Raw genomic sequence first — 27,200 nt, 5'->3', positions numbered from 1 at the left:
CTAGTTGGAGCAGGTGTTGATGTTCTTGCCATCAGCAGCGTCCTCCACCAGGGCTAAGTGATAATCAGTGGAGAGAGTGAAGTGCGACACGCAGCCCACCAGGCCTCCGATGTACTGTCTGTTTGTGTGAAGAGCTATCTCCTTCATGCCACCTTCAGGGAGGGAATATAGAAAAAGCAGATTATAAAGAAGTGCAGACATTAACATTATTGTTTGATCCTCGGTATATATACAAGTCTCTAAGGGATTATGAGATGTGAGCTCCACCTACCAACATATAAGGGGCCGTTGATATTGAGTTGTCTCATCTTCCCAAGTGACCGGCCTGTTTTTGCTCCATAGTCATCCACTGTGAGCTTCCCCGACTGGCCATCCCTGAAGAGAAACAAGATAAAAGTGAACTTATTCATAGACAATAGAAACATTGTAAAGATTCTGTTATGTAGTATTTGGAGTGGAACATTTTCTTTCTCTTTAATTCAATATTTTTGCTTCCCTTAAGTTATTAAAGAAACTAAATTTTGAGCCCTTTAAAGGACATTCTTGTTTTCTTTTTCATTCCCCACATGGACTGAAAGTTATTGAATTTAGCTCAATGATTTGACTTTTATGGCCTGCAAATAACGGTTTTGATTCTGCAGTCATTCATCTCCATGGCTGGGCCTGTCTGCTTTTAAACTGCAGTGTACCAAGCACAGGCTGAACAACACATTTTCAGATTGGCAGGTTTGAGACGTCACAAACCTAAGGAGTCAATCCTGTTAATGGACGGGGTGACGCTATGTATATCATTATATGTAACCTATGGCAACCACTTTGGCGATGAGCGAGCCAGCTGTAACCGTTAAATTTTTCAAACTCACTACTTACTACTCACGCTAATGTAACTAATTACTACATTTCAAGCTAGCTAAGTTTCAGTGAGTTGCCACTAAACGATGGCAGAGACGTGTTTTGTTTTCGCGACAGAGAGGGCAGTTGTAAATGTGCATAGTGGGCGGGGACTATGCAGAGTTGGGAGGGAGAAGGAGGAGAAGCCTAGGGAGGATTTTTAGGATTTAGGATTTATTAATTAAAGCAGAGCATTTTATATGTCTTAAAACATGACTGGAGCTGGTCAGCTGGATCAGCTGGATATCTAAGTAGGTAAGAGTCTGCTTACATGTTCACCATATTATCCTTATATGTCAGCTGGTTTTGCTGCCTCCAACTGGACAATAAAATAAACTGATGAAGCTCTAATACCTGAGATGTAAAGTCAAGGTGAAGTAAAACATGGCCAACAGTATGTGATGACTGCTTTAGGTCTGTTGGATTTAACAGCTTACCTCACAGCTTTGACTCGGTGCCACTTTCCATCACTGAAGGTCCCGTTGACAGCAATGTTAGCAGCACCACTGCCCAGGTTGTAACTAAAACAATATAGAAACACATACCAGAAGTTTAGCTTGTTAGTTTATTGTGTTTGCATTTGTTTAGAACTGACCAGATTAACACTGCTTCTTGTCCAGGTCATGTTCAGACTCTGCCTTTTGGTTTTCATGTTTTCTCTCATGCTATCTGCCCTTTCTCTTATCACCTTTAGAGTTAGAGAAAGTTATGAATGCTCTTTTATACTCAAGACTTGATTATTGCCACTCCCTTTACTTTGGCATCAACCAAGCCTCTATACACTACTTTTTAAAAGCACTCTGGAAATAGATTTGACCTTTACCTTGACCTTTTCTCTCTTGCTCCTGTTTTGGACAAGTTGGAAGCAGGATTTTTGGGACCCTTTATAATGCAGATATTTCAGTAAGAATCATACTCGGTTTCATACTGTTCCTCAGGATTGGTACAAACAGGTAAACAAATATTGTGGAACAAATTAACCAATGCCCCAATGTCTCTTACCAAGTTTAGTATGTGTACAGATGGAGGCAGTATGTCTGCTTCGGGCATATCGTAGACCACTCTATACTGCACACTTGTGGGCAACACAATTAATCAAGCTTACATACGACTTTTATAGCTCATAATGATCCCATTGGAATATAACTTAATAGACCAAGCTGGTGTAGTACAAGTAAAATGTTTTTGGCAGTATGAGTCAACACTTTCCAACTGTTCAACACCTGAACATGCAGGTCTGCTGAAACGCTTTTAAATCAAGCCTGAAGACTCACCTGTTCACAGCTGCCTTTTACTATTTTAATACTTTTATTTTAATGACTATTGTAATTATTTATATCTGCACTGTAGCTTTTACCCTTATTTTTTATTTTATTTTATTTTTATATTTTCACTTCTATTTTAGTTGTTTTTATTTTATCTTCACTTTGCTTTTTAATGTCCTGTGTTATGATGTGTTTCTTTGCTTTTGTTGTTCTGTGTGAAGCACTTTGAATTGTCTTGTTGCTGAAATGTGCCATATAAATAAACTTGCCTTGCCTTGCCTTGAATGATTCAGAAACTCAAATCATCCTTTTTTATCAAATATAAGTTTCCTACACGCTAACAGTCCCAGCTGTAATTTTTTTTTCTTTTAAGCTGGGATTTTTTTATTGTGTTTTTTAATGCAATTATTATTTGAATCCCCTGCTTTCATTTTAACGCTGCGTCTGAAATAAACTTTGATTTAAACTGAGATACCTGAAGATCAATGCACCATCCTGAAGCCCCATGGACAGGAAGTCACTGTTGGGTCTCATTGGACTGTCTCCTCGCCATAGCAACAGGCCATCCTTTGCTGTGCTCTTAAAACGCATGAAAAGGTTGGTCCTGGACCCAGACACCCTGAAAAGAAGACAAATATACTTGAACACATATAACAGGCTTGATTGGTACGATGAAAGAAACAATCGGATTAAACTTGATTGATTGATGGGATTGAAACTGAACAGATCGTGGGGAGAAAACAAAAAACCCTGGCTTTGTTTCACCACCCACCTTTTCAGGATGTCTCTGTTGTCATAAGTGAGGTAACTCCGGCCAATGAACTGTGGGATCTCAATGGCTTCAGTCACAGCTGGGCGGAGAAAACATTGTATTTACTTCGAATCATCACAAGGTGGCAGCATCAACATGTACCTACTGACTCAGACGGAGTTAGACGACTAAAACAGATTCTGTGAGAGGTAATGTATAAGGGGAGAGAAGACTGTGTTTTTAAAGGTAAAGTTAGCTTAAATAAATGTGTGCAGTAAATCCACTAGTTAAAATCATAGAAGAAAACTTACTGTTCAGACAGTAATTCCCACACTCTGTTCAGTGAAAGCATTAAAACACAGAAGGCATAGATAGGCTTAAGGGATTATCTTGTGCAATATATCATTTTACATTACATTACATGATGAGAGGAAAACACATTTAATCCCTGAGGAGAAGTAAGATTATGCCACAAGGTTAAAGACATATAATACACACACATAGAAACATAGCTATGATGAATTTGCCTTCTACTAAATGTACAAATCCTGTTTGCTTTGTTAATGTATATTTTGTTTATTCCACAATATACAGACATTACAAAAACTTATTTTATTCCAAGTCATTAAAAGCACAGAACATCAGGGCAAAGCATCAGAAGAAGACAACATACATGCACAGTACGTTACAATGCTAACAAACAAGCCGGCTCTGTACAGACAGAAATGCATGCTGACCTTTCTGGCAGTGCCTCCCATCGTACCCTAGGGGGCAGTCACACTCATAACTGTCCCACTTTGGCCTGCAGGTCCCTCCATTGGCACAGGGACTTTCCACACACGGGTGAGCTGAGTTGGCTACATTAACCCCACCAGCAGAGCCGGTTGTTATCGGGATGGTGCGGTCATTGAGAATTAGCTGGAGGGGTAAGAAAAGCAACAGATGGAAACGAGAAGAGAGAGAGGAGGTATGGAAATTCAGCCCCTGCTGTGAAGATAATATATGGATCATGTTTTTTATGTGGCTTACCTTCTGAATAATTCCAGTGAAGGGCTTCTTTACACCTGCTGTCCTCTTGGTTTTCTCATACTGCGGTACTCCACCGATGTACAGAGGTGAACTGCAGTTGATCTGAGTGAAAGCTCCCTGAAGAGTAAAAACATATCATTTAAGTGTGTTAAAGCTCCTGTGAGGAACTTTTGGTTTGCATGGATGTTGGCGCCCCCTGTGGACAAAGCCGTACCTCTTATCTCTTTGCTGATTTTGTCCTGTACATGGTTAAATGGTGGTTTGTAAAAATCTCACCCTGCTTTCTTTAACAGTCATATGTATCACTCACATAAATTTCTGCCCTGGAAAATGTAAACAAAGGCAGCGTGCAGTTAATCGCTTCGTCTGACACCTACTCCCCGACAGCATTCAGGCATTAAAATAACTCTATAGAAATAATCCATCTTGTCGCTGATGGTCTGGTTTGCTATCTGAATTAAATTCAGTCTGTTTCATAACCAGAGAAAAATACTCACAGGAGCTTTAAGAAAATAAATAATCAACATATTACAGTAGAAAATGCTCCTTTACAAGCATATTGGTGAACCTGACCTTTTTCTCAGGACGCAGGTGTTTGCTTAAAGGCGTGTACATGCAGGGCTGACATTTAACAAGACATTCAATTTGGCAAATGTTACTTAACTGCCAAAAAGATGAACATAACAGTAAGTCAAGAATCTGTCACTGTGGGTTTGTTGTAAAGTTTTTCTGCCCCCTTGTGGTCAAACATCACACAACACAGCTTTAAGCAACACAGTAGTGACATACCTCAGCGATTCCTTCTATCGGCCTCTGGCTGTCCACCTGAAGGATTCCACTCTTTGCTGTGCGAGACACCCTCAGCTCATGCCATGTGTCCAGACTGATCTGCTCCTCACTCCTGCAACACAGATCATCACATACAACATCTGCCATCTTGAATATAATAGTAGCAATGAGAAAGTGAAGCAGACTCGGAACATCTATTTAGTACCTTATTGTGGCTCCTCCAGAGCCGCAGTCAAATCTGAACTCGACATATCGGTCCACCAGGCTGATAGCCAGGAAGTCTCCGCTGCCTGCGTCATCACTGTACAGCAGTGTCCCGTCAGGCATGGACGGCCGAAACGTCAGCTCAAACTCCATGAACGACAGATAACTCTGAGAGGACTGAGGCCACGGGATGACAGCATATGAAAACACCGTCTCATTAAAGAGAGGTGAGGCCAGCGAGAAACCTGAAGAGTAAAGTAATGAGATGATGAAGATCAGAGGAAGTAAAGAAAAAGGACATGGGGAAGAAGAAGAGGGAGTTATATCGCTCCAGAAAGCTGGTCCGATGTGCAAGCAATCCTACTACCTCTATAAAATGAATAATAATCTTCATTTCAACCAATTTTTCTCCATATTGCACTTAACAACTCTGCAATCTATGAAAGCCATCAGGTAAGAAGAAGGGCTTTGACTCTCCGCTCTTGCAGTGATCCAAACCTCCTCTTGTAAACGACATAAGATTGTGTTTTTTTATGTAGGTGCAAGAAAATGGAGACTCACTCTCTTCACAAAGCGCTCCCTTGAAGCCGAGCGGACAGAGGCAGATGTAGCTGTCAGCACGGTTTGCAAAGCAGACTCCTCCATTGGCGCAGCTGACCAGGTCGCACACACTGTCGCTGCACTCACCTGGAACACAGTGTCAAAATACGATGTGTTTAAGGCGGCTTAATCGATATAGATAATCGGACAGCTATTGTTTTCTTTAAAAAAATATATATACAGTTTCAGTGCTTGTGTGATTGCCAGGATAATTTAAATACTTAGTCCAAAACAAGTTGTTTCCTACAGAGAAGTCACTGTTAATCTGCTACTAAGCTTTTTATCGAAGTACCTTTAACCTTAGAACCAGTGCATTATGGGTAACATAGATAAGAATTATTCAGGTATGTCCGTGGCATCAACCAAAGTAAAACAACACTTATTACACAATCACACAGCACTGTATGTTGGATGCTTCCTCACCTATGTCAGCTCCGCTCAGAGCTCTGCCCAGAGGCCAGGGTCTGATGTCAGTGGCCTTGTTGTTGATGGTCAGACTCTGAATGCAGCCAACAAAACCACGATTTGTTCCTGTCGCTCTGACCAGCCAATAGGCACTCGGGGTTCCACCCACATACAGCGGGGAGCGGAAAGTGATCTTAGTGTACTGGCCCTGAAACAGAGAGGAGAACAAGTGTGCCTAAAAACACTGAGATACTGTTCTACTGCCTGAATGGACTGAGAGAGAGAACACTCAACAAAGTCTCATGCTGTTCTCTTAAACTTTTTGTATTTAGATTTTTAAATAAGTCTACATTATTATGAGTCCAAACTTCAGTGCTTATCACCTGTATGTGTTAGTGTTACCTGTGAGCGTCCAGATATGGGCGTGTCGTTGTCCATACGCAGCCAGCCGCTCATGCCGTCTCTAAAGACGGTGACTGTGTGCCACTGACCAATGACTATACGACTCTCACTGATTATTTGAGCTGCTCCTGTACCACAGTTAAACCTGAGGGACAAGACATCAAATATCCAGCTGTTATATACTGTACAATACGTTTACATCGTCAAACGCTGCAAGAAGAACAAAGACAAAGTATCCTTAACTTAGATTACTCAGTACCCTCCTTTTATCCTACTATATTTAGAAACAGTTTTTTCAAATTATTTCTTATATTTTTTTTCTATTTGTTTGTTATAAACTTTACTTAATATATTTTAAAGATATACTGTTTGTGGCTGCACCATCAAATTAAAGAAAATCAGTATTATAGATGTAAATACATCAACCATCAGTTTTTGCAAGTAGCCTAACATTTATATTTTCTTTATTCAGAATTCATCAAACACAGATTTTTGTTAAAAACACGTCTTACATAACCAAGTTTCTTTTGACCAAGGTTATGCAAAAAGGTAATTGAACTTAAAGGGGACATATTTTAGCTATGCAATCAATTTTCTTTTTTTCTGATGTGTTTGTGATTCACGTTGGTAAAGTTTGTTTCGTTTTAAAAATGGTATACATATTTTAATTATGTTTCAGAGCCTCTCCTTCCTCCTGAAACGAACAAGCTGTTTTGCCATTCAAAGGTTTGACCTTAACCACGATTGGCTGACAGTATTTGGAGTGACCGCGTAGCCCCCCCCCCACGTGTGCGATCCCACGTGATGGAGCGGCTGCACTGCACTGTCACTCCAAAGTTGTAGAAAACATGGCTGCTCTAGGATCGGTTATTCGGCCTTATATGTACGAGCCGGAATCACCAGCAGGTATCAGAATGGTAAGTTGAAATCTTGACAATGACTTGACTACAAGCTAGTGCGAGAGTGAGTGAACACCCAAAAATATGAAACCCCATGCAAAATATGAGAGTATCCATTCAAAAGATATGGTCCCTTTAAAAGAGTATAACAAATTATATATTTGCCAAAACTGTGCAGAATCTAAAAACACAAGTGCGTCACAGCTTTCTCTACCTGTAGTGCAGCTTGCCTCGCACCAGAGCCAAAGAGGTGAAGTCTCCGCGGCCGTGTTCGTTCTCCCCGCAGTAAAGCAACAAGCCGTCTTCGGAGTCTGCCTGTACCAGAGAGAAACCGTTTCAAAGCTCTTTTTCTCCTTTTGAAAGCCAAAAATCAGATGTTAAAAAAAGTTTTACCTTGAACTCCAAAGTGATCTGAAAAGTCTGGTAAGAGTTCTTCAGGGGTTCAAAGGTCATGTGAGAGTAGCCATAGAACCTGGGAAAGTTCACTGGTATCACTGCAGAAGAACAAAGATAAGACAGAAGTTGAGAGCGCTACATGCATGTAAGCACAACGTTGAGAGCCTTGTACGCAGCTACACTTCTCTCACCCTCGGAACACGTGTCCCCTCTTCGGCCCAGGTTGCAGTGGCAGCGAGAGCCTCCGCTGTCGAAATCACTGAGGCAGAAGCTGTCTGGAGGGCACACAGTATCATCGCAGGTCAGGTCGTACACGCGGGGTACCTCACCTCTCCAGGGGGACATGGTGGGGGTGGTGGTGGTGGGGGGCAAAGTGCTGCTAAAGTGGATCAGAAAAGAAAGTGCAAAGTCATTGGATTAGCTAGGAAAGACTTTCAAATGCAGTTCTGTAAAGTCTTTATTGCGTTATCAGTTATGTCCTCAGGTTTTTATTTAGATGACATTTCAGAATTGCTCCTTTTCTTTACAGATAATTTTTGTCTCCTTTTTTTTTTTAAGGGAAAGAATCAAACGGCTAAAAGCAAAATGTTAATCACGAGCTGTACAGAACAACCAAAATGGCAGCTTAAATTTATGTGACATTTCACTGCTCTGGTCGAAACTATCATCAAGTAATTATGTGGAAGAGGATAAAAAGTTAAATTCTAAGGTGGCTTTTAGAAGAAAGCAGGAAGTCAAGAGAGGCAGCAATCTAGCAAGCAAAGAGCAAGAGGAGCAGCATTAAAAATAGTTCCTTTGTTGAGGTTAAAAAATCCTTAATAGCCCTGTTTCTTTGTCTCCATGCTGAACATTATAAAGAGAAGGGTGTTAAAAGGTTTCTGAGGTACATCTCACCTGGTTGTGGTAGATGGGGCAGTAGTTGTGGGGACGATGGTGGTGCTGGGCTCTGAGGTGGTCGAGAAAACCAGATCTGAGAAGTCTGGGATTACTGAGGAGGTGGTGGAGGAAGCTGTAGAGGCGGTTACATTGGGCGGGGCGATGGTGTTCATTCTGTAAACAACGTTCCGACCGGACGGTGGACCTGAACGCGAACGCAGCTGTGACTTCCTGTTGTCCTGAGTGATACCTGGGAATGGCTTCAACTAGGAAGAGGAAGAATAGACGACAGAAATGAATTTGTGTTCATCTTCCTTCTACTAAGAAAATTGTTTTGATTCACACCTTTCCTGTCAAACCCACCTCTTCAATAAAGATGTCGTAATCAGAGTCATCGACGTCGAAGCTGTCCTCATCTTTGTTACTTGTATCTGTGATGTAACGCCCGTAATCTCCGCTGCCAACCTCGGATGCACCTGTTCAGAATGAAAAACAGTATATATTTTCATACGCTTTTAATTGTTTTATGTAGGTAATTTAAAAAAAAACATGATGAATGAGGTGAAATGGTTTCAGTATTTAAAAAAGTGGTTGAATGATGAAATAAAGGCAGTAGTAAGTAAATGTGCTACATTCATGTAAACTCTGTCCAACTCTGTCTCCTCACTCAGTTTCCTATTTATGTCATAGCCTGACAATCCCAATGAGTTGATGTCAGCAACGATCCATATATCAATTATGAAATTCCTGAAGTAGCTATTGTTACATTAATGATTCATTAGTTTCACATGTGATTATATTTAAAACATTTTAATTTTAACTTGTACTTTGAAAGCAACTGCAAATGCAGTGTCCCACTTGGTGCTGATATTGCATTTGTAGTATCAACATATAAGCAATATCACATGAGAGGGAGTGATGTTGTACTGATAATCATATCGCAGCAGCTGTGCTGATGTTCAGTATAACATCACGACCTCAAGCGTGATATTGCTTTTATACAACTGTTGCAGAAGCGGCAAATAGAAGTAAACAGAAATAATCCACAACAGATTATTTTTGGCTCCAGCAACTCAACTCGTTCCACCACTTAACTGAAGCTGGACTTTTGTTGCCAAGCAACCCAAACATTCTCCTGCACTGTGCACAGGTTACCACAGATCAGCTGTTTTCTATCACGTACATTTTTCTGTTTGTTTTAATTTATTATCAAGCAGTGAAATGAGAGTCTGCTGTGTGACTCAGAGGTACCAGCTTGATCAGTATAGACACACACTGTCTGCTGTTAACAGTATTCAGAACTCCGGGCTGAGGTGCAGTGATACACAGAGTGAATAGTCCCAGTGATGTTGTACTGGAATGCCTCTTATCCAATCGGAACTAACTGTTGTATAACACATAATATTGTTCAGCAAACTGACTTCATTGATGATATGAACAGTTCACATGAAGGTTCCACAGATGAACGGACAGAAGAATGATGGATGGTTCTTCTTGGGTGGCTGCACTGTGGTTATGATGGTAACATTTCACTGATGATGCATGGACGATCACAGGACACAAACATTAAATAGTAACAGCTTCTGGCCCGTTGGCTCTACCTGTTAGCCTGTACCCATGCCGCCGCACCACGTACTGAAACATGTGTCCTCGATACAGAACAGCAGCTCATAATGAACAAGGACAAAGTCAGACAGTGAATACTGAGAGGATAGCATGAAACCAATATACCTGGAGAATTCTTAATCTTAGCTTACATAACAACATCCTCCCTCTTTTCCCCTTGCTCTCCCCCAACGAACAAAATACTGGAGGCTCAACACAATGTTTGTGGATTAATATTAGACAACATATACAACTATTAAACTGTTTAATTAATCAATTATTTTCGATAAACCTGACTATTAAGCCTGATTGGATGTTAAGATTTTAAGTGGTCCTTAGCAAAGTCTAATAACATTAAATCCTGAATACTGAGCATATAAGGAGGGGGGAAGCCCAAAAAAGCCCTCAGCAAACTAATCTCCTGTTGTGTAACAATCCCCCTCAAACGTTACCAACCGCTATAAACACACACACACACACACACACACACACACACACACACACACACACAGGAACTGTCACAGAGAGAGCGACAAAAAAGTATGTCAGTCAGTCAAGCCCACCCCTGCTGTTCGCTCAAGCAGCGGTGCATTGTGTGAGCGCATGTGTGTGTGTGTGTGTGCGTCCATCAGGGGTGTGCATGGGCAGAGAAGGGGTCTGGCATCCCGTGCTTAATCCTGTCTGATGAGACTGGGACGTAACCCGCTTTTATCCCCTGCTAAGAAACCACGCGTCTCTATCTCTTGGTTTCTGTCCGTCTGTCTCGCTGTGCGTCCGTCTAACTAGCTCATCGTTATCTCGTTTCATGTAACTTTCATCGACACCATCCTTCTTTCTAATTTTATCTCTCGCCCTGTCTGTCTTTCAAGTTCTGTCTCTGTGCCTTGGACCAGTCTAGCAGGACTTAAGGGCACTTAATTTAATCAGAGCCGTTTGACAGCTAGCATCGCGTACAAGCAGAAGCCGCCTGTCCACATGGCTCTCTACTGTCAGCAGTGTGGCCTGTAGGTCACAGAAAAAAAACGGCTTAATGTGATTGTGTCTACATGGCTTTTTAATTTTAGTAGTCACATATAATCATTCTACTACAGCCTCCTGTGCACAAGCATCCACACACACATAAGCAAAACACCACTGCAGGGAAATAGTCTAAATGTCCTTGATCCATTAAGACATTGCTATTTCTGCATGTATGTGTATGTTATTCTGGCACACACCTGTGTGAATACATGTGTGTTTGTGTGCTTTAATATCAATCTGCCCTGACCATCCCCCTCCCCCCATGTACAACCAGCAGCAGACTACATCAAAAATAATAAAGTAAATGACTCTGTTGTTCTATATCTCCATCATCCAAGGCCACTGACACACTGTCAGGGCTGTCCTACATTCAGGCACATACTGTCTGACTGTGTTTCTGTGTTTGAGCGTAAAATAAAGTGATTTTTATTTTCAAAGAAAAGTTAAATGATCTTCATATGATGATTGGAGCCAAAGCAACAGAGCCCAAAAAATAACACACATTTGGAAATGGACACTCAAAATGGCAATATTTTACTATACAATTAAATTAATTATGTGGTATATTTTTTTAACACTTTTATAACAGCAACAATCTGCTTCATCTCCAAACCAAAAATTATTACTTGGATATTATCATTTAGAGCCGTGGTTCTCAACTCGTGGGTCGGGACCCAAAAGTGGGTCGTGGAGATGTTTTCAGTGGGATGTGTGCTTGGAGAAAAAAAAAGTCGATGCTGCGCTTTTATTTTGAAGGACATGGGTTTCCTATGATGCGCGTGCAGTAGTACTGTAGTTTAGTCACACTCCATGTCTTTACTGCTGCAGTTACATTCTTGAAAGTTGATGAGCCCGACAGTAGTTACATTTATGTTGCAGTTTTTAGCATATTTCCCTCTATGTACTGCCACCATTTTGGCTGACTAGTATACCGTTGTGATGTTGACAGACTGTGATGTTTCTTTAAGTGTATTTGAGTGGTTTAAAAAATCTGAAATTTGGGTCACAGTTTGTCATTAAGGAGTTGGTGGTGGGTCCTGAGGCGAGACCAGTTGAGAACCACTGATTTAGAGAACTGACAAGGATCTTGCAGGTGTGGGAGGTATAATATGTTGATATAAAAAAGTGATATGCCCTCTCTGAAAAGTAATGTAATTACTGTAATTAAAAGAATTTGAATGAAAGTATGAAATGCAGTTTCTAAAATGTATTCTCATTGCTCCACAGTGCTGGGAGGAAAATGTGACTGTCTTCATGGTAACACCAGGGTTTATACAGTGCGGTTGGACGAGGTAAATGTTGAGAGGATAACTTTAGTGATGCAAAAAAACAAAACAACAGTTAGCATAGTGTGTTTAGCTCTGTGTGGGTGTGTAGTGTAAACTAAACTGAAGCTGACATTGTTTTGAAATGTGGTTGAAACCAGACTAACGAGGGAGCTGAGGCTAAGCTGTCCTGGCCGTCACATCGCAGCCCGCTGGCTCATCACAGATCAACATTCAGCCTTACCCAGAGTTCGCACGGGGCTGTTGATGTGGCTGGGTGGGCTCGCTCCGTGCACGTTGACAGCCCTGACGACAAACTGGTACTCCGTCTCCGGTAGTAACCCCTTCAAAACCATGGAGTTCGTCTCAATGGGCTCACGGATGTACGTCCACTCTGTGTCCATTTCTGGCCTGGAAACACGAACAGACAAAAGATCTCAGTCTGCTTCTGTTCTCTGATGTTTCTGTCACTAAAAATATGGGACTTTTGTCTTTTTAAAAATAATCATCATTCTGATAACATTGTCAAAGTGTTTGTTTTGAGGACGATGACATGTTTTTGTGAGGAAATTTTGATGAGATCTTTCCATTGATCATGTCCTCCTGCTGTTGCATGTTTTAAAGTAATTGCACAAAGTACAATAACTGGGTATTTCAGCTCTGAATAAATCACAGTCACAGAAATGCAGAACATCTTTTCAAACAAAAGAGCAAGCTATTGATTGAGATGTTTTTCCCTTTTCATTATGGTACTATTTTTGAAGCCCTTGAAGTCTTCAAGCATTACTTTCTGCTCTAATCATGCTGTTGGTTTGAAAGAAAACAGTAAAGTTGAAAAACAACACGGTGAACTCCTGAACTTTATTTTCCTGCCTATCATCTCCAGCTTCCTGCTCGACACGCCATATTTGTGTGCTGATGCTGGGCGCCTGGAGCCACAGCTATCTGTTGAATGGGGTCATCTTCATCACCACTCAATGTCTCTCTTCAGCAAGGCCTCTTTTGATGTGAGCCGAGCAAGATCTGCCTCTGAGATGGCCCCTTTGTGTGCAGAATGCCCCCGCATGCAAAAACAGACACTGCTTCCCGTCTGCTCTGTCACAGTAAGTGACAGTTTGTCTGCCTTCGTCTCTCTCTTTGTCTGACTCTCACTCTGCTCCGTCTCAGGGTGTTAACTCTGCATCATGAAGGGCACCATTTCCTTTTTTAGCTTTACTTTTTTCTTTTATTATTTTAAGTATTATAATGGGGATATTTTTACATGCTATTTGCCTTTTTTTGTGAGTGTGTCTAGCAAATCACCAGAGGACTCCGGACCAATTATTTCCGACCTCAAATTCCTTGACTTTGTAGCCTGAGGACTCGTCTAGACATGGGAGACGCTTTAATAATGTGTTTTGAGAGTGTGTGTCTGTCTGAGGGTGCATATAGTGTTTATGTGTGTGTGAGGATGGACACGACGAGACAGAAAATTAAGTTCTTTCTTTTTTGTGTCCCGGCTGGGAGTAATGGTAACATTAAACAGACCAGCAAAGGCCTCACGAATGTCACTGCAAAAGAGAGGTTTGTGTTCTATATTTCAGTTATGTGATTGTGGACGCAGGGCCGATTGATGCTCACAACTTGCATGAAGATGCTTCATCATTGTGGTGTTTTTATATTATTTTGCCAATAATATTTTGCACTTCTCCATTTTTGTTTGTGATCAAAATGGCTAAAATCATAAGCCATTGGCTGTGTCCGAAACCGCATACTAACGTACTGCCTACTACATACTCAAACAGTATGTACTGCATACTGCCTACTTACCTGACTATGCCGTTCGCATCATACTCAGAGCCGTCTTCTCCGTATCACGTGACTTAATGGTTTACATATGTCCGGTCTGATCTCCGGTCCATCTCCGCCATAGTAGAAGCTGAATAGCCGCAATGCATTTTGGGGCGGTTGAGTACAACCAGTGAGCACCCGTCAAACATCCGGACCGATCTAGTATACATCCGGGCATTTCTCGCATACACAAAATTGCATACTGTGAGATGGGAACGCATGTCATACTCAATTTTACGTCACGGTTAGTATGATTAGTATGATTAGTATGATAGTATGCGGTTTCGGACACACCCTCTGTGTTACTTTATTGACTGTTGTACTCTAGCATCTCCCTTAAACTTACTAATAAAGACTCAAACAGTTAAATAGCCTTTTATATCCTGCATGAACTTGCTCCAGTTCCATTCATTATAAACACATTTATTTGCTTTCTTGCTTAGAGTTGCATGAAAAGACTGATACCACTTATTTGCGCTAAGCTAAGCTAAGCTTAGCATAAAGGCTGGAAGCAGAGGAAATGGCTAGCATGGCTGAACCCAAAGGTTAAAAAACATTCAAAGTGTCCTGCCTCAAGCTTACAAGTGTTCTAGCACCTCCTAGTGGTCGTTTTGTTTGAGCAGGAAGTTACTTCTCTAAACAGGAAGTAGTTTACCCGAAGGCTGCCATTCTTCCCTCATGCAGACACGATTCTCATCTGTTGCCATCCTTTCGTTTAAGCTTGTGAAAGCATCATCTGTAAGTTTCTATGTTATGTTACCCTCATATACTAATCATATTTGTTGATATTTCTGAGGAGAATGCTTTTGTGAACTTTGATGGACATTTATTGTTATTGCTGAGATGTAACATGTGCGCAGAGCTACACTAGCTAAAATAGAATATACCCTGTCGTGAGATTGGTTTATGTAAAGTGAAAGTGCATTATTATAATTAAATTCACATTTATAGTTGGAATATAGAAATGTTTGGCTGTTTAAAATTCATGTAGAATGATGCAGTTAGCCATACTTCTTTCTAATTTCGTGTTTTCCTACAGTTTCACTCTTGATTCATAAATGCATCTTATTAAACGCACAGCTAAGATTATCCCTGACTCTTCTGCATTTATCAGACGGAGTGTGACTTGCTGTTAAATTGTGTTGCCACGTAATGAGAACAGTACACCAAGTATTACCTCTAAGCTCATAAATAAACTTGTTGTAACGAATTTGTTACATTACCACACCAAAACATAAAAGCAACCATGTTTGGTCTTAGAGAGAGTCTCTGCTGGTTGCATGGCAAACTCATGGTGAAGACGTAACCCTCAGGAGTCGCTGCACACAGTCAAGATAGAGTTCCAGTGTACAACACATAAAACCACAACTTGTATTATATTTTAAGTTGTCCACAAACAGACAAACAAGATATGAAGTGTTAGTAAGTTAGCTAGTAGGGCCATTTTCAACCTACAGACAGGGTCAGGCTAGCTGTTTCCCTCTGCTTCCTGTCATTGTGCTAAGCTAAGCTAACAAGCTGCTGCCTCCAGGTACATATTAGTTATCAATCAGACATGAGAGTAGTAATGATTTTTTCATCTAGCCTTATCATCTCATCCACCAGTATGAATGTGATTGAGTTTAATTCCCAAAATATCACACCGTCACTTTAAGATAATACTTCAATGGCCGCCCTGTTATAAAACTCACTTATACTTCTGTGCATGATCCACAGATTTTATTGTCATTGTTTTACATTCTGTATTTTTACAAACCCTTAGAGTCCTGACCAGAGTTAAGGCTTGAGGAACAATGAGAAAGAACAGGAAGCAGATAAAACCAGTCAGTCTGTTTCCCTTCATCACACATCCAGTGGCACAAGAAGCCTCCTCCATAATGCATCAAGCTTCAAGATGCTCGTCACCTGTGAAGTGTCTGTAATGCTGCTTTGATGCTCTTTATATGTACAGTATGTGCATTGTGTGTAGCTGAGTGTGTAGTTATGCATAGTTGTTTTTTTCAGCTAATCAATCAATTATGACTGACCTGATGTAAGCCACGAGGAAGTGAAGGACAGGTGAGCTTCCTTCACTCTCTCCTTGCTGCCATGACAACGCCAGCTCCGTGTCAGATACAGCCATGACAACAGGCTGAGTAGGGGGTGATGGGGGCATGCACATTTCTAATGACACAGAAAGGCATTGAATTTTAACATATTAATGATGCTACAGTAGACATATTATGATCAGCTGTCAAAGGTGATTCCTACTACTCACATATTCTTACCATGTGAAGCAGTGCCGATGTCTCTGGCCATGCTGGGTCGACCCTCCCCTGCCCAACCATACGCTCCGACACTCACTCTGTACTTAGTGTTCACCTTCAGGTTAACAATGTGCACATCCTTGAAGACGGCGTATATGGGAGGGGGGTCAGAGATAGATACATTTTGAAAATAAGCAAGAGCATATTAATGGATGGTTAGAGGAAGGAAAGAAGGAGAAAATATAGGCCTAATGATACTCACAAAGCTTGCTTGGCCATCAAATTGCCCCTTTGAGAAGATAAGAGCAGAGAAATCCATAAATGTTGGAGTTTATTGAGAGGGCGTACATAATTGCAGGTTCAAAATATGGTCAACATCGTGTCAGTTATATAGTCTGAATTCTTATCATCGGATCATCAACCATCAATGATGATCAATTTAGCAAAGATTGTCACTAGATGTCAACCCCCAAGCCGTATTGGTCAAGCTGTCAACGATTTACAAGTATGTGGATTTATTTTCTTTAAAAACTAAAAATAAGTGCACTGCACTAATATTAATATGGGTTCCTACAACAGAAATAAATGGTGTTTTTGTTCAGGACTATTTTTAGCCGAGGATTAATATTTTGGTGCTCCAGTATTAAGGCAGCAGAAAAGTGCACTTGGGGACAAATTTAAAGCCACTAGAAACCCAAAACCTCGACAGCCTTCTAACTAACACCCCTTTTCCCACCGAAATTAGCGGGTTTTTCAGACCCCGGGATTGTCTCTTTTCTCATTGCCAGTGGAGTATCCTGCTTTCGGTCTCTTTTATGCTGCTTCACCGTCTGACGTCACAAACACGCCTGAAACAGGGATAGTTTTGTGTTCCCATCCATGCTGAATGGAGACGAGGTGATAGTTACCCGGGTCTACTGCAGAGTCATTTGACCCAGGTATGAATGCCGATTGTAGCCTTTCCCACTAAGCAAAAAAACCCAGTGTTAGCAGATGTTAGCAGGTTGATTGACCAGTGGGAAAGGGTCCTATGCACATAATAGTAAGTATCAATATTAGAGGCAAGTTCCAATGCTAATTTGAAATGTCATTTAAGTCTTTGTAAATGTTCAGATTAAGGGTGTGTATTGGACGCAGGTATGCTTGGATCTTCATATGAGGAGGAATAAAACATGAGATTGAAGGTACAGACAATACTTGTGATAAATTCATGTTGGTTTTAAACGTTTCATATTATTTGCCACTGTATATAAATAGTTTAGAATGCTGTATTTTCTTCTCAATAATTTTCTTTTCTAGGCAGCACAGCAAGACGTTGTTGGCTTCCACAGCATGAAATTGGAAGTAGGTGGCCGAGTCAAAGTTGGTTGGTGATTATAATGGAGATAGTACATTTTTTAAAAACATGTTCACTACAGATTTCAATGTGACAAACATAAAGCAGTAAAAAGTCAATGTTCTTACAGTAGTGAGCATGTCCAAGCTGAGGGGAACCTCCGTCAGAGATGCTGCACCCACTGGACGGCCATTTTTCATCTCTGTGTAGAAGACCTGTAAAAATACCCACACAGTTAAAGACATTTTAGTAACTAAATTGATATCTATAAAAAAAAAAGATATAGATATTTACATGAAACACTAGAAACATTGCCAAATTCTTTATGTTTCTTACAGCTTCAATAAGAATCTGTTTCAACAGTGTCGGATTTAACAGGCTCTCATAAATGTCACGTTTGTTATGTTGGATTGTGGGAGCCGTTTTTAACCTTTTAGCTCTCATGGTTTACAGACATGGAAGTGACAATTAAACACGGCATCATGCGGAGGAAATACTACGAGGAAACAGGATTATGTGTGAACTTCCAAAGTGATTGGCCAAACGAACGCACATGTTTATCTGTGAGTGGTGGGGAAGCTAGGTAGCTGACTAATCCTCTTAGTGCAGACATATGGTCAAAAGCAGAGCGCACACAGTCATACTGATCCACACTTTGTTAATGGTTGACTCAAAACAAACACAAAAGGAAGGAAGGGAAGATGAGGAAAGGAGAAAAGGAAGGAATCAGGGTGCTGGTATGCATTATGTCTTATTCAGAAATATAGGCAAACAAAATACACGGAAAAATCAGTCCACAACAACAATGCATTCTCAACCTAGATTGCAAATAATTTAATTAGTGCTCATTATGTTCCACCAAAAAAGCCAATCCTTCTTACCTACCTGGAGCACAGCGTACCTGGAGCAAAATTGGCCAGAACTATATAAAGATTTGCGACCACATCTTTCAGAGCTATATTGCCCCTGAAGGGCATAAATTTTGCACTGAAGGAGTCCCACCATAAAAAACATGACAAATGTCAAAATATCAATCTAGCCCTCAAGGCCATCTTGCTGGACAGTGAATTTGACAGGCACTTTAAAAGCAGGAAGAAGGTGGGGGACACCCACGCCAGGGGCTTGCAAGGGGAAATGTGCATCCATTTGGAAACAAAGATTTGATTTATGACATGTCCAAGGAGTTGTTTTTCTTTAAAGAGCTCTTAAAAGGAATATGTAGGGGCGTGTTTTCTGGCCTGCTGTTTGTGCAGCGGAATATTTTCTTCTCTTCGTTTTGAACATGTTTTTTTTTCTTGGTATTGCCTCATTTTTCTTAAGATTTGTGCGTGCTACCTAACAAGAAAGCCATCACACAGACATGGCCGACAAACCAACAAATATTAACTGGATTGTAAATGTCAGTCGTGTACATTTTATTGAGCATCTCATCTGGAAATAAATATAAACAAAAGCTAAAATGTTATATTGCTGCTGACAGCTAACAAATGTAGCTGTCACGCTGAAGGAAACAAATACATACAGCACAAGCAGTACATATCTGTTTGTGGCTACCTTGTATCCAGTGATGGTGCTAACATGTCGCCGGGGCATCTTCCATCGTACGCTGAAGGCGGTGCAGTTTATTGTCTCCAGCTGGATGTCGAGCGGGGGACTCAGGCGATCTGGTTTATGCAAACACACAGAATGACACAATCAATGAGAGAAACAACGTGCAGGAATTACTGTAATTAGGCAGCCATAAGTGATGTTATTTCACATTTTATTGAAAACAGAGACAAACATGTTTTTTATGGAGCTTGTGACCAATATGGAAAAATTCATAAGCATCTCAGCGTCGTGCAACTTTAAGATCAGCATCGATTTTAAACTTATTGGCCTAAAAAGAATTAAGCTACAATGTTCAAATTTCATGTAGCAGACGCTTTTGTCCAAAGCGACGTACATCTGAGAGTTAACACAACACAAGCAACGATCAAGACAAGAGGGAACAGCAAACAGCTTCAAGTGCGATCGGACACTGGTGCCGACACTGGATATTTTCATTTACAGGTGCCCAACTGTAAAAGGTGTTGGTTATAACAAACTCAGTGTTTTGGGTTCTTTCAGCGTGTTGTTTTCAGTTAAGCTTCTCAGCAGCAGCGGGCAGCTTTTTGTCTCCCAAACAACAATGTTTGCACCAAATAAATAAGAAATGAAGTAAGTAATGAAAATTTAAAAATGTTAGTGACGGAGCCGGATAATTCTCTTAGTCATTTTTTGTTTTGGATTCCACCATAGACTGTATAAAAAGATGGACGACATGACAGCTCCCTAAAAGTGAAGCCAAAACATGTCGGGCGCCCCCTGCTTCACTCGCCGATCTCGACTGCGCAGTCTCTGGCTCCATATGACGTCACCATCGCAAGATGGCAGCGCCTATCGCAGGGGCTATTTTGGCATCAATTACGTACAATGGGAGCAGATGGAGGCGCGTTGTCCATCTATATATACAGTCATTGGATTCCACCAACACTAAGATTCACCAGATGACCAAAGACTCAACTCCATGCTGGACCTTTAAAAAAAAAAAAGAAGCTGTTTATAATGTTCAGCATGAAAATACACCAATCTTGTGTGTACATGCTGTTTCCAATACCCCCAAGTGAGCCTCAAATGTGTTTAGGAATGTTTTATAAAAATAAAATTCATTGTTTATTTTAAAAAGCAATTTCAGCATAAGAAAAGTTGCGCTATTAAAAAAAATTATTTGCCGGCCTATTATTTATAATGTCTTTTTCAATAGTTCCAGGAAGAAATGGCTGTTGCAACATTTCTCTAGATAACCAATAATTTCTACAGAGAACCTAGTCTAAACTAAACTAGTTAATTTCACCTTAGCCTTCTCAAAGGTTGTAATAAGGACCATTTGAAATAGCATAACCCGATGACCTTTCTTATGATAGCGACTGACGCTGACCTCGCGTCATTATTTTTATGGTATGAGTTATTCAATCCTCGGTGCTTCTGTGACTCTTCAAGATATTGTGATTGCGCATGCAGGGCCGGAAAACCCTTCAGAGGCCTCTTAAAGAAGAAAGACGTAGATGGAGCTGTAGAGGTATATATCATCCAGAGCCTTGATGACCTACTGTATATGCATTACTTCTCTTTAATAACGAAACAAGAGCAGACGAGGACCCTTACGGCCTCAAAGTCGTACACTTTATGCCGTATAATTTTCACAAACTATGGAGGATTGCTACATCCAGACCATCAAAAAGCTCCTTAAAATGCTGGATAACAACATACATTATTTATCAATGAAGTTATTGTATGTGATAAGAGAGTAGATTCTGATGTGGCCCAATGAAAAATCACATCTAACTATCAGCACCTCATGTTTCTAAGATCTGACCTATGATGGGGTTCAGTTCAGAAGCCAAATGTTAGCCACAGCTGACCTCTCACTGTCAAAGGGACGAAATGACACGTTTCTCTGATATAGACTGACATGAGGATCAAACAAGTTAAAACAGCAAATCAGAGCTCTGTAAATCTCTAACTCAGTGTGACTCCTGTCTTCTGCCTCATGTACAGATCTATCTCCTCCTGAGTCCTAGATATAGATCCTACTCATTGACGTGTTTCCCCAGGTAGCTTTATAGTGACCAATGAGCTGACACAAAAAAACACTGACATCAAACTGGTGTGTGGACTTTTTAAAGACCCCCTCCAGTGAAAATCAAGTGTTTAACCTTGTAAACATCTCCATGTGGTGTCTTTCATGTGCTATCAGGGACAACATCAGCAGTCATCTCCATGGCTGGGCCTGTCTGCTTTTAAACTACTGTGTACCAAGGACAGGCTGAACAACACGTTTTCAGATCGGCAGGTTTGAGACGTCACAAACCTAAGGAGCCAATCCCGTTAATGGACAGGATGACACTGTGCATATCATGATGTGTAACCTATGGCAACCACTTTGGCGATGTGCGAGCCAGCTGTAAAGTCATCATAATTTTTGCAAACTCACTACTGACTACTAACATTAACGTTACTACTAATAATTACTACATTTCAAGCTAGCCAAGTTTCATCAAGTCGCCACTAAACGATGGCAGAGACGTGTTTTGTCTTCTGCTGTAATTCTACAAAAGGAGAAGCGGGGGCGGGGCCTATGCAGATTGGGGAATTTTTAATGAGGGAGAAGGAGGAGATGCCTTGGGAGGATTTACGAGGTAATTAAACGTATTTTGCAGAAAAAAACATATCAGACACAATTTGTTATTTCAAGCAGAACCTTTTAAATGTCTTAAAACATGACTGGAGCTGGTCTTTAATATTGTGGAAGCAAAACTTTCCAATTTCTCCATGACTAGTATAACACCTCATTTGTGGATTTACCATGGACTGTAAGTGTATGTAGCCAACAGGCTGTTACCTAGTGGTTTGTGGACTACTCTAGCCTTGAATTTGGCCTTGGTGCTGTTGCCATCCTGTTTTTTTTTATCCAGAGGTGAAAATATTTGGAAGAGATTTTGGAGTTTGGATGTCCAGGGGTCAAGTTTAGTGACTCAAATTAGCTGAGATGACACCGAGCAGAAAGCTAGCTGCACCCACCTGTTACTCAAAGCGGCCCAAAAAGTCAATTAGACCCCACATTAAAACACACAACTTTACAACAGAATTAAACATGTTTACAACCGCCTGATGCAAAAAACAGTTTGGTGTCTATAGCAAATATTTCCATCCATGATAACTGTATGGGCAGTGAGTTTCTGATATATGAAGGCTTTAAGCTATGCAAATATTGGACATGGCTTGCCGTAGTGTCATAAGTCAATAAAGACTCTTTTTACACGAATCAGTCACTCAGTACCCGCTCTCCCAACACGGCAGGGCACAAAAAAAACACTTTCCCCGCACACAATCATGGGAAAACGAGCGTCACATATCTCACGAAATGACCTGCTTTACTATCAGAAATTGATCACTTAGCTCCAAAAACAATAAGAAGGTCTAGAAGAGCTGCACGATTAGATTTATTCTCCATTTATGTTAGCGGAGTGCTAAACTGGAAGTTAGCCCGATCGGGCAACAGAAGTTTCTATAGTGTGCATGCTCTATGGGTGCTCGGGCCAGTAGGACTCTGGGTAACTGACTCAAGTGGCCCAGCTACAAAGGTTTTAAGTAAATAAAATTGCTTTTACTTTATTTGTATATTAGCACCAATTAGCAGGTATCTGGCTTATGCGCAGGAGGATTGTTTTGGCTATGTAGTTACCTGGTTTGTCCGTGTCCCTCGCGACGAGCTTTCCCGCCCGAGATATGTGTAAGTGAGCTGTGAGTTCAATATGCTCGACAAGCTCCGTAAGCTTTTTGAAGTCTAGCTCCCATTACAAATAGAGTATCATTCAGTGGGAAACACTGTCAAACTATCAAATTAGCTAGCTAACAAATTAGCATCGCACATAGACTGTTCAGTTTTGATAATCTAGGATTTGCTACTCTCAAGCTCCACCCTCTTGTCCAATATGGTGTCTTCCGACTCCATAAAACCAACATGGCACAGCAACTCACTGGTTGACATCACAATGACAACGTCTACTTCTAAAATACAGTCTTTGAAATTTCATTAATTTTGGCCATTTGCAGAGCTGCAGTTTTTGACAGTTTTTTCAAACTCGTGCGGGCTTCATTTTTCACGTGTTCGCGCCATAATCACAACCATATAGGTACTCCCACTATCCCATGTTTACCTCTATAATTATGCCACAACTTTAGAATCCTGGCCATAGTATTATAAAAAGCAATAAAGTCCTTTTAGGGTTGTGGTTGGGGGCAGTTGATGCCAGGTTGGGGCGAGGGGTCAAACTAAAGCAGGACTTTCACAGAGAAGACCAAAGGTCCAACTCCCCTTTGAACCAAAATGTTGGAGTTGTTTCAGTTTCACGTGTAGTGTCAGTGTGTGATGCCTGGCATCATAGGTGCACTTATTTATGAAACCCTCACACGGGTCATTTTAAAGGGTAGAAACAAACGACCTATGGGTAGAGGACGTGTTGCATTGGATACAGTGACCACCCTGAAACCCCACTCCGAGTGGGGTGGTTGTTAATTCCATTTGGGCCGATGCAGACTCTTTTTTTCAAGTTTTTCTTGTCAGTGTTCATAAAAGGTGCTCTTATAACACCTGCCTCCTCCCTCTCATTCTACGTCTTCACTTTCAGAGTCAGTGGTGTAGTAGTGCTGCTCAGTCTACGCCTCGGTCATCCAGGAGTGATGAACCACCAGTGCACATGCTGTTCTGATTTGATCATAGCTTAATCCAAGCGGACATAAAGCTGTCAGATTCCTGCATAAAGGAAGACCACCTTGAGGCGAGACGTCACTCACTCAGTCTTTCCTCAAACTACCAGCTTTATGCTGACGTGATTCACCTGGACATCGAGCCCTGCTGACATTCACCCGTCCTTCAGAATAGGGCCTGAAAACCTCAAAACAAACATAACAAACAAGTACAAATGTCACTGGCAATCATGAAGGCAGAGCTAAAGCCCCCCTCCTTATGACAGTCCTGTCTGTGGTGAGTTTTCTGCGCTGACAGACAGATGTGAAAGTCAGCCCGCTGTAGCCTGTGGGTCCGAGGGGGGGGATGAAAACATCAGACAGTCAGAGAGACTGACGGGGAGCGAAAAAGGAAGTGATGGAAGAGAGAAAGAGGAGGGGAAGAGACTTGGACAGAAGAAGTGTTCAGGGTGGCAGGACATCAAATAAGATAGAGACAAGGAGGGAGAGAGAGGAGACGAGAAATCTGCGTCCAGAGATTTTGTTGCAAAAGCAAACTGCCAAGTTTACAGATTATTATACATATTATTAAAAAAACTATGGTAGCAATGTTTAATGCATGTTTTTTTCCCCTCTTATGAAAGTCGTGCTTAAACTTACCACGATTTAAAGGGTTAAAATAAGAGTTATTGTGGACAGTTTGTAAGTCACTGAATTGGGCTGCTGCTCAACGATTCAAAGCCCCTCACAGAAGACAAGTGGGGATCTGTCTTTGCTTGTAACATGCTGCTCTTTAATGTAGAATGATCACACTCATGTATCCAACAAGTGAGGTCGATATTTACCATAAACTACAGCTTAGGTACTTTTCTAACTAAAGTGTTTAGATATGTGTTCTAATGCTTAAATATAACGTTTCATGTTACAACTCATGTCACGTGACAAAGTTTTAAAGCAGGCTTTATGACACTGCTGTAATCAAACAAATGAAATGAGCACACACACGAATGCTGCCCCAAAATGTCCCACTATGAAGTATTATTATTTGTATTATTGTTGTTGTGAAATGGACTTACCAGATCTGCGAACATTTGATCTTCGTGCGCAGAGGCAAACGCTGGCTGTGCATATGGCAAAGAGAAGTAGGTATAAAAGACTCCTTTCTTTACATGTCGACTCCATGTCTTCTTCTGGTCCAAAGTTTAGACGGTCAAATGTTCATCTTATCACACGTCCAAACGCGCATGCAACTACTACTGTAACTAATCCCTCTGCTGATGAAAGTCTTCTCTGAAAAAAAAGTCGTTTTTCATCCAAATATGGGCTCAAACACCATCCAAAGAGGGACAGAAACTGCCCGAGAGGAAAGGGCAGCTCCGGTTTGACACTGATAAGATTACAGTCTGCAAAAGATCAGTGGGTTGGACACATAGCGCACGGACAGACGGACACTGTGCCTCAACAGGCGCGCGGAAGGAGAGATGGAGAATGGAGAGGGCTGTCCCGGCGGTTCACGCGTAATGCGCAGCGACTGAAACAAACTGAATGGTGGGCACGATCATTTTTACGCATGAATCTCGCTTTCGTGTCACGCCCCGGCCCGCGTCTCAGACAGCAGATGAGATGAGGAGCGGAGTGCAGGAACGTGGGGCCATTTAGAGCTAAGAGGATAATGAGCTTCTAATCCGCGCACTGGACACAGATGGAGAGCGTGTCTTGACGCAGGAGCAGAGGAGCAACAGACACTCCATACAACTATACTGTGTGTGTGTATGTGTGATCACTGTCTGTGCGTGCAACAATGACCAAATGCGGTAAAACAATGGATCCATTAATCAATGCCCCCCAAAACAACCACTGTACTAATTAATCTGTGAGTACAACAACCCAGCTGATTGTGTGTTCTTCAGTGTAGTCTCAAGATGACACTAAAATATGGTCAAGTTTGGGTGGTCTGTGAGTGTGCGCACAATGTGCACGTGCCTGAGTACTTTAGAGCAAGAGCAGTGTTAGCAAGAGCCAAATCACTTCAGAGACATTTCCATATCAAGGAGGGACACAGAAGGAGAGTGGGTACTGGGACAATGCATGCACATTTATCACCAGACTCTATTAACTCTGAAAAAAGGTCACTTTTAAGTAGGTTTATTTGGGAAAATGCGGTTTTATCCATTAAATGTCCCGCACGAATCAGCAGTGCTGTGCACTGTAATTTGCACCAAAGTTTTTCTCTGCAGGGCAACATATTGAACATATTTCACTGTATTAAATTAAGTATATGATAGGTACTATTGCAGAAAAAACCTAACGAGGAGCTGGGAACCAGGTTCATTTGTTCATTTTCAGCCTCCTGTTCATCTACTTAAACTTAATTTCCAGAGCCAGACATATTCTCCCTTCATACAAAATGTAAAATCCAGCAATTACCGCAGCACAGCCATCAATTTGTACAGAATAATTTGAAAATCCTTTTATCTAATTCTGATCCAACATTTTTACCCTGGCCCAAGCTGTCAGCTACTCAAAGTCTTTCAAAGTACACATAGAAAAAGAAAAATCTTTAAGGTCTGCAACACGCAAAACCACCTCCTGCAGAGTGCTCTCCAGTGAAACATGTTCATTAGAGTCATTTTGATGTCTCTATGTGTGCAGTAGCAAAGCTCATACCCCCTGTTCATCATAATCCACCTATTGTTATTTTACAAGCAGCAACCTTATTTTTTACAATCAATGGATTGCAGCTAGATCAACAAATTTGCAGGATCGCTATTAAGGAATCAGCATATGTGGGAAGATTAGTAACAACAAGTTGCAGTGCAGAAATAACAAATGCATGTTGCAGGTCATTTATCAAGTTCATGGTCCAAGCTGTGTAAGATCAAGAGCGAGTCTCCAGCATGCCCTCTCTTCCCCAGAAAGGGTTCACTGGAGCACATCCTGAGTCGATGCCCTACAGCCCACGGAAAGGGCCGCTACAGTTGGCGACAAGACGGGGCGCTCAGATCAGTGGCAGAGGCCATCTCTAAAGCTGTGGCCAACAACAAGCACGTCCACAGTCAGAGGAACATCGCCTTTTTCATCCCTGGAGTGCAGCCACAGACGACATCAGCAGTCTGCTTTC

At 41.3% G+C, this 27,200-nt stretch overlaps 1 protein-coding gene across 2 annotated transcripts; it reads right to left on the bottom strand.

The window, feature by feature from the left end:
- On the bottom strand, positions 1-25,261 carry LOC138610670 (pikachurin). Of its 2 annotated transcripts, XM_069683469.1 has the most exons (27): positions 25,152-25,261; positions 23,983-23,984; positions 19,364-19,473; positions 17,938-18,024; positions 16,736-16,762; positions 16,495-16,612; positions 16,255-16,390; positions 12,642-12,808; positions 10,109-10,174; positions 8,871-8,983; positions 8,526-8,773; positions 7,823-8,007; positions 7,629-7,729; positions 7,450-7,550; positions 6,337-6,481; positions 5,953-6,142; positions 5,491-5,616; positions 4,931-5,174; positions 4,726-4,837; positions 3,937-4,053; positions 3,645-3,825; positions 3,219-3,242; positions 2,929-3,007; positions 2,632-2,775; positions 1,329-1,412; positions 272-375; positions 1-152 (listed from the first exon to the last, which is right to left on the bottom strand). In XM_069683469.1, exons 1-27 carry the CDS (start codon positions 25,259-25,261, stop codon positions 1-3), a joined length of 3,273 nt encoding a protein of 1,090 aa, XP_069539570.1. The 2 variants fall into 2 exon arrangements, with proteins under 2 accessions (XP_069539570.1, XP_069539571.1); XM_069683470.1 differs by lacking the exons at positions 10,109-10,174; positions 23,983-23,984 and having other exon boundaries at positions 7,823-8,010; positions 25,156-25,261.
- Between the last annotated feature and the right edge of the window lie 1,939 nt (positions 25,262-27,200).

The sequence above is a fragment of the Semicossyphus pulcher genome, unplaced genomic scaffold (genome assembly GCF_022749685.1).
Source record: "Semicossyphus pulcher isolate SPU_LCO1_2020_fin unplaced genomic scaffold, fSemPul1.0.p SCAF_6, whole genome shotgun sequence".
Lineage (NCBI taxonomy): Eukaryota > Metazoa > Chordata > Actinopteri > Labriformes > Labridae > Semicossyphus > Semicossyphus pulcher.
This window is presented reverse-complemented; position numbering and strand designations above follow the sequence as displayed.